The sequence below is a fragment of the Maylandia zebra genome, linkage group LG11 (genome assembly GCF_041146795.1).
Source record: "Maylandia zebra isolate NMK-2024a linkage group LG11, Mzebra_GT3a, whole genome shotgun sequence".
Classification (NCBI taxonomy): Eukaryota; Metazoa; Chordata; class Actinopteri; order Cichliformes; family Cichlidae; genus Maylandia; species Maylandia zebra.
Window position 1 is genome coordinate 14532792 of NC_135177.1, and position 12875 is coordinate 14545666.

General features: G+C 41.9%; 1 protein-coding gene across 3 annotated transcripts in view; it reads left to right on the forward strand.

The window, feature by feature from the left end:
- znf407 (zinc finger protein 407) overlaps positions 1-12875 on the forward strand; it is a 161700-nt gene that overhangs the window by 59058 nt on the left and 89767 nt on the right. For all 3 annotated transcript variants that reach the window (XM_004566810.2, XM_076889826.1, XM_076889827.1), the window contains exon 5: positions 7531-7605. In XM_004566810.2, the coding sequence (XP_004566867.1) occupies positions 7531-7605 (75 nt within the window). The remainder of the gene's footprint in view (positions 1-7530; positions 7606-12875) is intronic.

Consider the following 12875-nt stretch of genomic DNA (forward strand, 5'->3'; position numbering starts at 1 on the left):
TGTGCAGCAAGCTTTTTAAAATACCAGTGCTGCCAGTGAGGCGCTTTGTAATTTATCCCTTCACGGCTGTTAGCTGCGCAGCGCAACGGTGATTTATTTGGTTTAAGAGAAGTTTTGTTTAGAGAGATAATGAGCAGGACTTCTCTTTAATGATTTAACACGGCGCAGTGGAAAAGAGAGAGAAAGGGGGGGGGGTGGTGGATAAAAAGCACATATATTTTTCATATCTTTAACTGCACTGCAGAGAGGAAGGGAAGGAAGGAGAGAAAGATGCATTAGCAACAGAAGCTAACAGCCTTTAACAACCGGCGTTTTTTGATTCATTTTGTTTTGTTGTGTAAAATGAGACTTTTTCACCTCCTCCCAGCACAGCGTAATTTTAGTATGTAATGTATTTCATTTAAAATGTGTCTCAGGACATGTTCTGTCTTCGTAGCGGATAGTGCTCGCCGCTTTTGTTTAATCCATAAAAGTGAATCATATTTGTGCTGATGCCACACATGCTATGCCAAGCTTTTAGAAATCTGTTTTGAAAACTGCTCCAAGTTGTCCTGTACCTTGTTCTTTTCTTCTCCATCTCACTTTTCATCTCGACGCCGAATACGGCATTATTCTTTCTTGTTCAGCATTTTCAAGTTTCTTCTCTCGCTCAGGATTTAAATCCCAAATTAAAGGAGTTAATTAGAAAATATAATGAAGCTGAGTAGCATAATATGCAAACAGTGCTATGACGCTCAGAGCTGGGGGCTCTGTTAACGCCGAAACTGCCATCGGCGCATAGCGATGATGATATCAATAATAGATTACTTCATCAATCGCCGTTCTCTTGAAGATGGAAATGCGCTGTTGGGAAGGGACTGAATTTTTATTTTTCATTATTATAATTTTTTTTTTTTCCCCTGCACTTTCTCTCTCCCTTCCTGTAGCTTGAAAATGTCTGTTTCATCTCACATTAGCGTGTGCTCTGCATAAGTGCAGGTGGAACTTGCTCTCCCTCTAAATGATCCTTTAATGGAACAGTGTGCACTGGAGCTGGGAACTCTATGGGGCGCTGCCACTGTCGATGAGAACTTCTCCTCAATCAATCCGTCAAGCCCCATCACCTGCCTCAGCAGATGATCCAAAAAAACCCCTTTGGAGAGGCAAAGTGAGCTTTTTATGTACCTCCCTCTAAAACTAGAGGACGCGCGCGGGCCTGTGCGCACACACGAGTGGCGGCGTCACAAGTGAGAGGTGTCTGTTTCAGTGAGAGCCCCGACGTTGATCTGTCGTCAGAGAAACGCTTTGCCTCTTTTATTTTTATCGGGATCATCTTAGAATAGATCAAGTGCTTGCTTTAGCTCAAAAACACAAAATCAGTCTGGATGCTTTATTTGTTTATTTTTTCCCTCCCTAATGTCTGTTACGTTATGGGACGTTTCCATAAGTGCATCTCCTATAAGCCTGAGCAATATTGATGTGAAGTCGCCTCTCGCTTCTGTCAAACAGAGCGACAACACCGCAAACTGCATTTGCCTTTGGTTCTCACCTTAGTTCACGTTCACTCCGACTTATCCAGATACTCCATCATGATTTCTCACATTCCTTTATTTCCCTTCTTTCCCTCCTGTGGCTTTTCTTTTTCCACCCTTCTATCACCATCTATCTCCACATCTGCAAAATTTGACATCACATTTAGTTCTCCCCCATCTACCGCTATGGGCTGACTTGCGGAACATCCATTAAACTCAGCCTGTAAACTCAGCAGAATCCCTCCTTTCTGAGTCCTTATTCTTGATGTCTGCCTGTCTGTCTCTGTGTCAGAAAAGCAAGTCGCTCTCTCTGTCAATAAATGTCTTATCTTCCGACTTCTGGTTCCTGTCTGTTTATCTGTCTGTCTGACATGTCGGCAGCTGTCTCGGCGCTCCAGGGTTGCTGTCAGCCAAGTGTTGGTTTCTGTTCTTCTGTCAGTTCACCTGCCTGTCAAAGCTTCGCAGATTAGACATGTCAACTTACCTCCAGGTTTTCCGCTTCTCCAGGATGGCTTTATAAAAAATAAATAAATAAATAAAACAAACAAGGAAAAAGCACATTGTGTTTACTCTGAAGAGTGAATTAGTTGTGGCGTAGTGGGGTATTTTATTTTATTTTTTTACTCCTATGGCTCTTCCTATTTGGTTGTAAGCATAGCATGTGCTTGTAGCATCCTTGAACTAATAGTGTTTAGTTTGTGCAGCATGTCTGCTCCATATGGAGCATTGTCATTAACTGCAATGATGTTATACATTAAACACATGCATAGTACTGTGTGATGCCATTTGTGTTTGGTGTGTCTGCAGTGATCTGCCATCACAGGTGAAACTCAGCTGATCATGTGGGACTTGGATCTAATAATAATAAATCTTGAACAATAGTTATTTCATAATGAAATGCAAGAAGACCAGCCATCAGAAAGAATTGAGTCTATACTATGAAAACTCCAAAAATGCCTTATGTGTCCGATGGAAAAATACAGCTGCTGCTATTACATTTTGTTTCATGGCGGTAATGTCTTTTTACTCATGAATATACTCTTTTTACATGCAGACGTATCACAGTTATTGTGGTTTGTGTCAATGCGACGTGTAGCTACATTTTTCGGAAGGTGCATGTCAGATTACTCTGTAGGCCATGCTGTTAGGTTATGGCATAGGGTATAGAAGTAGTATGAATCAAGCATTACGCTGTTGGAGTGTGGAGGTATGAGGATGTATTGAAAAGGAGAAACTGAAGATGGAAGTGAGGGGAGATAAAGGAAGCTGAGATAGAGGGAGGAGTGTGCAGAGGGGAGCTACCTGCTGCTGATGGCAGTCAGAGTCAGTGAAGGATGGAGGGCGATCCAGCTGTGACATTAAAGCAGCAGGTGGAGGCCATCATTAGGGCTTGCACAGGAGGCTGGATGAGCCCGCACGCACTCATTTCTTTGGGGCCCAGCGGACCACTGCAGAGCCTGTGTGTGTGTTTGTGTGTGTGTGTGTGAGCTGAACCATAGTGCCATAACTTCAGAGTTCAACCCTACCTCCCGTTTCGTCTTTTCCCCGATGGAACTGCTCTTCCTTGCCGAGGTTTTCGGTGGTTTCGCCCAGTGAGGGTTGAGCAGTTCCTACATCTGGTAGCTCTCGTAATGGCTTTTCAGTTACCTTCTAACCAAGTAAAGTACACGTCTTTGTTTGACTTCAGCTTCATTTTTCACCTCATAGCTTTTCCCATGTTGCGTTCTGTTGTTGCCATGCACAGCAGGCAACAACCTGGATGCTCAAGCATCTTCCCGTTGTTCATTAAAATGTTTTGGAGAAAACTCTGACTTAGAAAACAGATTCTGTCTTCACTTTTTTTGACGCACACGTAGTAACAGTGCGCGAGCTTAGCGATGTAACTTGAATACAGTCACGTCAGTGTTTCTGCAGACTTGTCTGATTATTTGTTGACACTAGTTTCTGTTTGACATTGAATTTGAAGTTATTTCTGACTTAACAGCTGTCCATTACTGCCACTATGAGCACTGGTTCACTTCCCTTGCATTGCCTGTCTATTAATAGAGAGATGATAATACTCACGTGGGTTCTTGACAGTCAAGTGTCACTGTCAAGACCTAATGAAACAAGTTGAAAGCAACTCAAGAAAAAGTTGGAAAACTGTCCTCTGTCCAATCTGGCTCCAACCCACAATGCCTCGTGTACAGCTGTTGGAAACAGGACTGTGTGATTTGGGGCGGGTGGCCACGGTACGTCTAAGCGGAGATTTGCTTGAGGCCTTTTCTTAGATCTCCCATCCCTTCTAGACCTTTAGATGGGCCTATCCAGGAACACCATTAGGCAAATGAAGTTGTTTGTATCAAATATTGACATGTTATCTCTTCATCGTCAGGCAGCGGGAGGGAAGAAAAAGAGAAAGATTGTAACTGTGGGTAATTGAGCCGTGTCTCCCCTGCTTATCGGTAAAGCTTTGGCACGTCACGGACCTAACGAGCTGTGGCGCGCCGATTAGTCTGAAGGGAAAGTCGAACGTGAAACACCAGCGCCTCGGTTTTTCTTTTTCTTTTTTTTTTTTCTTTTTTCATATCTGCAATGGATATTATGAGCCTCCCTGGAGGGCAGAGGCACAGCCTTATTAGTTCAATTCATGGGGGGAAGAGAATTGATATGGATGAATGGCATGTTAAAGTATCCCTTTGTTACAATAACCATCAAGGCTGATGGCTTGGGCTGATGATGCAGCCCAAGGCAGCAGGACGACAAGCTGAGGCCTTGACCTGGATGGCAGAGGATGCACACACACCAGGGGCAGGGGGCTGATTACAGACTGCCTTAAACAAATGGATTTGCCCCTTTAACATTTAGATATGGGATCTTTCTGTGTGTAAAAGTGTGTGCGTGTGTATGCATGAGAAATTGGGGACTCGTGGTGTCTTTTTGTGAGCAACGATTGCTATTTGTTTGTTTTTGTATCACTATTTGTGCATATATGTGTGTTTGTTCCCTGCTTCCTTATCAGAGCCATTTATGTGTATTAGATAATCACATGGTGAACAGCTAATTGCGATTTTGTAAGTTTGTGTCTTTGGAATTTTCCATTTGTGTATGGTTATTTAGGTTTGCATGTGTGCTTATTGCACATTTATGCATCTTAAGATCCATTTTTGTGTGTGTGTGTGTGTGTGTGTGTGCGTGCAGCCTGTGCCAGCCACAGGGCATTAACCGTCTTGCACTCGTGCCACTCTGAGAATAATCCAGTAAAAAAAAGGGGTGAGATGAGAATCTCCCAACATGCCAGTTTAATTTGTACCCCTTGCTATCAAAGAATGCTAATTAAAATCATATTTTGCATATGTCTTGTCTTTCATGCGCATATGCAAATTGCCCCTGTTGCCTTTCAGCACTCTGTAATTAGGTTTATGAAGGACAGCTGTAATACATAATTAACAGAAATGTTTGCAAGCTCTTTTTTTCTCCACGTCTAAACACGACGACTTAAACAAGCACGCGTGAAGTGTTCCAAGGCCGTGCTATTCTCTCAAATGTATTGATTAATTCTTTTAACCCCCCCCCACTCACCCACCCTCTCAGAAATGTCTTAATTATGCTGTTTGTTTATTTATAGATGATCGTGTCAGTCAGAGGCGCTTCCAGTGGGCCAGAGAGGCTCAGCATTTTGATCTTGCCATTCTTGCCGATTGGAGCATAGAGGATTTAGTCATACATTTGCTCCCAGTTTAACTCCAAGGCAGCATTCTGGACGGATGGATGGATTGAGTTAGAGCGGATTGAGAAAATCTTGAGTGATGATAACGAGGCAAAACAGTGGAACATGTTTGAATATTTATGTGGTAGTGTTAGTTAGAGTCGGCCTCGGGGCCTTGATGACGGACGGGACTCTGGGGCCATGATGGGATGGAGGACATAGCCGTGTGTGTGTGTGTGTGTGTGTGTGTGTGTGTGTGTGTGTGTGTGTGTGTCCAGACGTTGGAGGAGCTGGGGTAGAGTGGGGTAGTGACATAATTAGTGAAATAATTATGCTTTTGCTTCATGAGAGACTGAAAGCTTCAAAAAGGTACAAACGGGTTAGCTGAAGAGAAAATAGAATGATGTCCTTGCAAAGAAATGAAAAGTGAAAACATCCATATGAAGAAAAAAGAAATTGGGAGGAGCGAGACTCGGGGGAACCAAGCATGTGCAGCGACAGTGCCGACCACATGACTGTTGGTTCAACTCCCGCTGCCTCTTTTATGTAGCTCCTTCCTCAGCTCTCAGATGTGGTCATTGTCTCTCAGTTGCACAGTAATGGGAAGTGATGGGTGCTAAATGAAAAGGCCAGGGGATGAAAACACTGGTGAAGCTGCTTGGATGTCAGAGTAGTTAGTCTTGTCATCCGTTCATTATGTTTTCAGATTCTGTTTTGGAGACACGGTAAACTCAGGGCGCTCGACAAAGTCAGTACATTGTGGTCACTGTCAGACGACAGCACCCTGGTATGTTTGAGTGTGTATGCGTGCTACTGCAAGTACTGCAGATACACAAGCTTATAAATCCTCGCATATGTGTACACATTTGTGCCACACATTTATGTACAGCATTTTGAACAGTTCACCTACAGCAGTACTTATTTACCCAAACCTGTTTATTATCAAAAACTACATATGTAAGAGAAGGATGGGTTCATGTTGTCTTGCAGTTATTTAAAACAGTTGGAAAACATAAGACAAGCAAAAGACAATCCCTCATAATAAAGGGAAAAATAGATTACCAAAACAAAGACTTTGCAAGGACATCATTCTACATAACTATTATGTTTCAGTTGAGATATTATTTTTAGGACACTTCTGTCTTACTTCTGTGGTGTTTTTTAGCCTTTAATGAGAGAGGGCAGTGGAAGGAAGACGGGAAAGGAGGGCGAGAGAGAGCAGGGAAGACACGTAGTAAGTGGCCTCACATTGGCCCCAGTAGTTTAGTTTAAATCTGCACATCAGAAATAACATTTCACAGTGAATACTATGTGAACTGTGAACATTTAAAACTTGTTGCGCCTCTGGCAACACATAGTACTAAAGCCTTTAATGTTAAAACTGACAGTTAAACATTGACAACAGAAAATGCACACAACAGGATTTGCTAGAATTCTTTTTTATTAAGTTCAGTACACCAGAGTCAGTGGTCTGACACATGGACACTGTTAGAGTGTCAAGAAAAGGTTTCTTAGCACAGTCTACTATTTTATACACTCATTCTTATATATAGCGCTTTTCTACTCTCCCGGAGTACTCAAAGTGCTCTATACAACATGCCACATTTAGCCAATCACTTTTTTCTAAGCTTTTTAGTGCTTCCTGACTAACATTCATACACATACTCCAGTGGATGCCTCGAAGAGCAACTTGGGCTTAGTATCTTGCCCAAGGATACTTGGCATGCAGACCGGAGGAGCCAGGGATCGAACCACTAACTTTCCGATCAGTAGATGTAGATGACGTGTTCTACCTCCTGAGCTACAGCCACAAGTATAGTTGTCGGTTTGATTCGGCATGGAAAGGCAATGAAAAACTCCCTTTTTTTTTTATTAATGCCATGCTACCTGCAGTGGTGACCCCTTGTGAATAAGGGAGTAGCTAGCTAGACGATAAGATGATAAAAACAAAGAAAAGAACAGGGTGACAGGAGTGGCATCCATTCTCTGTAAACTCTTGAGATGGTTTTGTGGGGAAAATCCCAGTGGATCATTAGTTTCTGAAATATCGGCTCGTCTGGCACCACCAACCGTGCCACTCAAATCACTTTTCTTTCCAGTTCTCAGTTTCAGCAGGTCATCTCAACCATAGCTGTATGCCTGAATTCACAGTCACTGGCATGCGATTGGCTGATTAGATGTTTGTATTAATGAGCAGTTGGAACAGTTGCCAGTGAGTGTATAACGGTTTCCACGAGCGCTGATTGGTTCGAATGTGTTTTTAAAGTGGCATAAAATTTCGTTAAAACTCCTTTGTTAAAAGTATGGCATTGTGTTTTTCGTGTATTGCAGGTGGGCCTTTGTTATGAAGAAACACCTCAGCACCCATCTGCTGGGAAAACATGGAGTTGGACAGCGTAAAGAGAGGTAAATTAAACACATGCAACAGAATTTTCCACACATCATGCTCAGCTTTCAGTTTGGTAGAAAAATTAATTATTTGGATCGCGTGCAGAACGGTTTCTGCGTGTTCCCAACTTTCGTGCATAACAACCTGTCGGCAAATAAAGAAGTAAACCTTTTTAAAAAGTATTTCTTTACCTGGTTCTCCAAGCATCTGTGTTTTTGAGAAATGAAAGTAAGCGATACAGAAGGCAATTAATTCTAGATGGTGGAGGATGACTGCTACAACCCCGGTGGAGGCCTGCAAGCTTTTAAGCACAAAATTTTCCCACAAGTTAAATTTCAAGTTAAATATAACTTGAGATCCTCCCTTTCCCTAATGAGTTAAATGGCTTTCACTCATTCTGTCTTCCTCGCTCTCTTGCTTGCATCCCTTTCTTCTGTCAAACTTTATCTGGCTCTCTCCCTCATCTTACTTTCTGCTCTCCCTCTTGAATTAGAGATGAATGATGTTTCTTTTACCATTTCTGTCTGTGCACGCGAGTGTGTGTCTCTGTGTATGCGCAATGTCTCCCGCTTGGCCCTGTCTATCAGAAACAGAGCCCTGCTGTCTGCGTGTGTGTGTGTGTGTGTGCGTGTGTGTGTGCGTGTGTGAGAAAACGAAAGATGAGGAGATGAAGTTGTGAAGCCCCCCCTCCACCCTGACAAGTCAAAATGAGACGTTAAACACCTCTCAATCTGTCAAGCAAGCCGCTAAAATAGAAACAGACCCACTTTTTCATTACTCCGCAACCAAATTGATACTTTTGACAACGTGCAGTATTAGATATGACAAGTGGCTTCAGATATGGAAGTAAGCATCCCGACCAGATGCCTCTCCATCTCTCAGACATTATCATCTAAATTCCTACTGTCAGCTGTTCATCTGGATTAGATGGAAACAAATCCTCATATCCTCAACTGCTTCAAGTCTCTGTTTCATCCACATTTGTTTTTTTTGTTATCGTAACCTTTATTTATCCAAGGTCTGTTGACAGAACTCCATGCTTTTTCTTATGTAACAGTATACATACATATGGCCTCTCAGTTACATACATTTACATATGTGACTCGTCCACTACAACCATGTATCCTGATGTTTGCCTTACAGGGAACTTGAACCAATTAACGTGGGGTCCAATATCTTTTCTACACTTGCCACATGTCCACTGAGAAATGAATGAAAAACAGGATACAGATACAAAAAGGAGATTCAAGAGTACCCCCAGTTTTGCTTTTCTAAAAGGGTTAAATCTTGTTTTTGCTGCGACAGATCAGATGTCTCTCCTGTTTACATTGTCAAACAGCAGTCATATAATTTAACATCTAAAGAAATCATTTTTAAAAAAAGGACCAAAGTTAAGAGACATAAAATAAGAGAGTTTTACAATCTACATAAAGAGAAAAGACAGAGGTAACAGGCATGCATGAATAATGTCGGACCATCTGCCGTAACCTGAGGTACTGGTGGGCTTGATAGAAAATTCAGAGATGAAAATGGCAGTTTCAGTACTGGGGTGGCATTTTCCCAGTAAATGCAAACAATGCTGTAATTCATGCAAGTTTTTCTTCATTTTTAAACAACTTTTGAAAAGGACTTTGCTCAGAAAATTCTTCAGACTTCTCGTTATTTGATCAGAGTAAAGTCTTGATCGCTGTCTAGACTTCTTTTCAAAAACTATACTTTCTCCACAGTAATGGTAACAAGAAGTATCGCCTCTGAAAAATCACTTAAACATTTATTAAATCAATCACATTTGCTTTTTAGCGTCTTGTCTACAAGGCCAACTGTGAAAGCAAAAGAACTATGTCTTGTTGGCCAGACTGGGTAAACTTCATATTTTTTTCCCCATCTTTGCTTTCCTTTCATGTCTCAGTTTATTTCTGATCTTTTTTTATAACATTTATAAAAGAGATCAGAATTTATCATAACTTAAAAGGCAAAGTTTAACATCCAGACTGCGGAAGCGATTGCTGGCCGTGTCCAACTTAAATTCAGCTTTGCTACCACAATAATATTGGACTTATACATGATTTGTAATTTAAAAAGATCACAACAAAAAACAGAAAACTACACCTGATTTAAATATGGAAGATTTTCCTACTAGTTGTTTCCTGTGTGCTTTGGTACCACACAGCTTCAATTTTTAGATTCCCATTCAGTCCCATTCTGACTTGAACTTGTGAGTGGCACAAATTTAAAAGAGAGACCAGCCAGATTTATAAACAGGTATGTTTTGCGCATGAAACCTGGTATCTTTTTGAGTATACTTCTTGTGTCCCCCACATTAGTGACTTCTTGATAGTTTGAAAAGACTCCTAAAACTCATGAAAGCATCAGCTTTCAGGTTTTGAATGTTTGTCATTATTAAGATGAACTTTATATTTAGTTGACCAGCACTAGGCTAATGGTTTATCTATGTCTTACTTTTGCCCCCAAATGCAACAAGGCCCCGTGCTAATTTGTGCTAATGCTTAATTTCAGCGTTTCGAACTGCAGTTTGTGGAGAAGCCGCTAGAGGATGTCTTCAGACACAAGTCAATCCCAATAGACACCAGTGTTAAAATGCCCTACTTTAAAAAGCTTTAAAAAGTATGTTAACAGTCTGATAGTCCCAGAGCTAGCAAAATTTAAGGTTTGTTTGCTTCAACTGAAAGATGTAGCGGCACAGTCAGCTGTATAACAGCCAATAATGGTCGCCTAGGCCTCACTTCTTCTAATTTGAGTCATAAAACTGGACCTCCTGCCCATGTTGGAGCCTTTTGGAGGATTATCAGTGGAGCCAACTGACAAATAACATGACGTGCTGTACAGGACAGGCCAACCACAAAGTTCTTCAGTTTGACATTTGAGAGTTCTTCTGTTATTTTGGTATTCTGTTACTTAGCATTGATTAGCAGATATGCACACTGTGGATGCACCTCCACCACGCTAGCTAGTGTTAGCTGACTTAGCACCACCACCCTCTCATCCACATGTGGCCACTTGTCATGCCAAACACTAACATGGCAGTGACTGGAATGATAATATTGATACTTTTAAATGAGCTGGAGTGTGTTTAGCTTAAGAGATAGGAACAAGAATAACCTACATTTTGCTGAACTCTAAAGTATTATGCCAGATATCATCACATAAGCACACACATAAATTAACATATACTGCACCTATATTAACATATGTGTAGTAAATATTTTAGTTATGTTAATGGACAAGTGCAAAGAAAGTCTTTACTTCCACTTCTACCAGCAAAAGCTCATTCTTTTATCTCTTATTTTCTCTCATTGTTTGTTGCACTCCTTTTAAATATGTGCAGACGTGCGCACAGCCGCCCTCACGCACGCACACACACACACACACACACACACACACACACACACACACACACACACCTACATGCACACTTAGACGGAGGACGGCCACAAGGTTTGTTCTATTTAAACCTGTAAAACACGATGTCATCATTTTTCTGACAGTCCCGCAGACAGAATTTATCTCATCATTAATTAACCATCATATTTCTAACACAGTGCAGCTTAATTAGCACAAGGTCATTGGGGAGGGCTTTTTAAGTGGAACAAATTTGGGCAAGTGTAAGAGAGGAGGCAGAGGATGGAGGACGGAAGAGGGAGAAGGAGTTGAGAGGAGATAGAAAGAGATGGGATGACAAAGAGACAGGCAGAGAGGGAGAGATGGTTTGGGCTGACCTGACAGTGCTGCCTTGGTGATTGATAACTGCACTGGTTTTGAAAGCCTAGACCTGGAGACGAGGACAGTAGCTGAGGGAGAAAGAAAGACAGGGAGAGGTAAAGGATGGGGACTTGTGCACGTGTGTGTGTGTGTGTGTAGGGGTGGGTATCTGAACCAGCAACTGGGGACTAGGGGGGTGGGGGGTGAGAGGCAATGGGGGTTGTTGGGGAGAGCCAATTGCAAACATATGCTGGCTGGCAGGCGGTGGAGAGATGGATTGCAGTGGGACAGTGTCAGAGAGGCAGTTTCATCACCATCTCTACAGCCCTGTTCACCAGGTATTTTTAGAACACTGGGGAGATCTGTTAGTCAAAGGAAGAGAGGAGGAGGAAAAGACCTGAGTAGCCGACGGTTACACCGGGTCCCACTTAGCCAAATCTGTCTGGGATCTCAAACGCCAAGTTGTTTTGCGGGGGTATCTGTGAGGAGGAGTTCTACTGATGTGAATTTTAAGCCTGACATTGCCGACAGTTTTTCGTATCACGCTTCTTGTGAAGTTCAACATCCAATCTGTTTGGCCTCCTTCGGATCAAAGAAATTTGGAAGCTGGCAGTTTCAGTGAAGTGTAGATGGCTTTTCCTGTTTTCTAAATTGTTAATATGAAATTTAAGCTGAACTAAAAGTGTATAATAAGGATCACTACAAATCTTCTTGTCATATGGAGACCACTTTCTTTCCCTGCTTCTGACCCAGGGTTGAAGATGACGGAACAACACAGAAAACCCATACACATGAAAGGAATATGTAGATCTAAATGATTTTTTTCATATGAAGAGTTATAAATAGAAATTATGCCGATACCTCTATGATATTCTCTTTTCCTCTCTCCTCTTTCCTTACCATCACGTCCTACTAATGAATGTGTTGGGCAGCGGTGGGCTAGCAATGGTCAGATCTGACTTAATAATAAACGGCTAATATTAGACGCTTATATTGTTCTAACCCCAGTGGGGAGAAAAAAAATGAGGAAGATGAATTGGAGGGGAGGAAGGGTGTGATGACAGACTCCCAACTATCTGACAGGTTCTGGGCGAGAGAGAAAGAGAGAGCGAGATAGAGCCTGAACTGTTATAAAGTGACACAACTAGGTCTTCGTCTCAGTCACACCACTACTCCTCACTGCAGGCATCGAGCGGAGATGAGGGCTTTTTGTCCTTTTATCTGCTCGTATGTTTGCGCTTTCTCAAAGAAATATGCTTAGGAGGACCACGTGTCCTCCTAGTTTTACAATAATCTGGCTGCACGGGGTCTGACTTAATAGCTCGCAGTCATCTCAAAAGGTTTACATTGTAATATTTTGCATTACAGCTCGGGATGATAATAAGAATTTGTTTCTTTTCTTGCGCCCACTTGTAATATCTCACTGAGTTGAGTTATCCGTGTTCCTCAGCCCATTTTCATCTGAATACATAATCTCCTTTATTCGGTTAACGGATGCAGGGTCTGAGCAAGCCTAGTGGGAAAAATTATTGCAAAGTGTCTGAAATGTGTAAAAGTATCCCTGCTG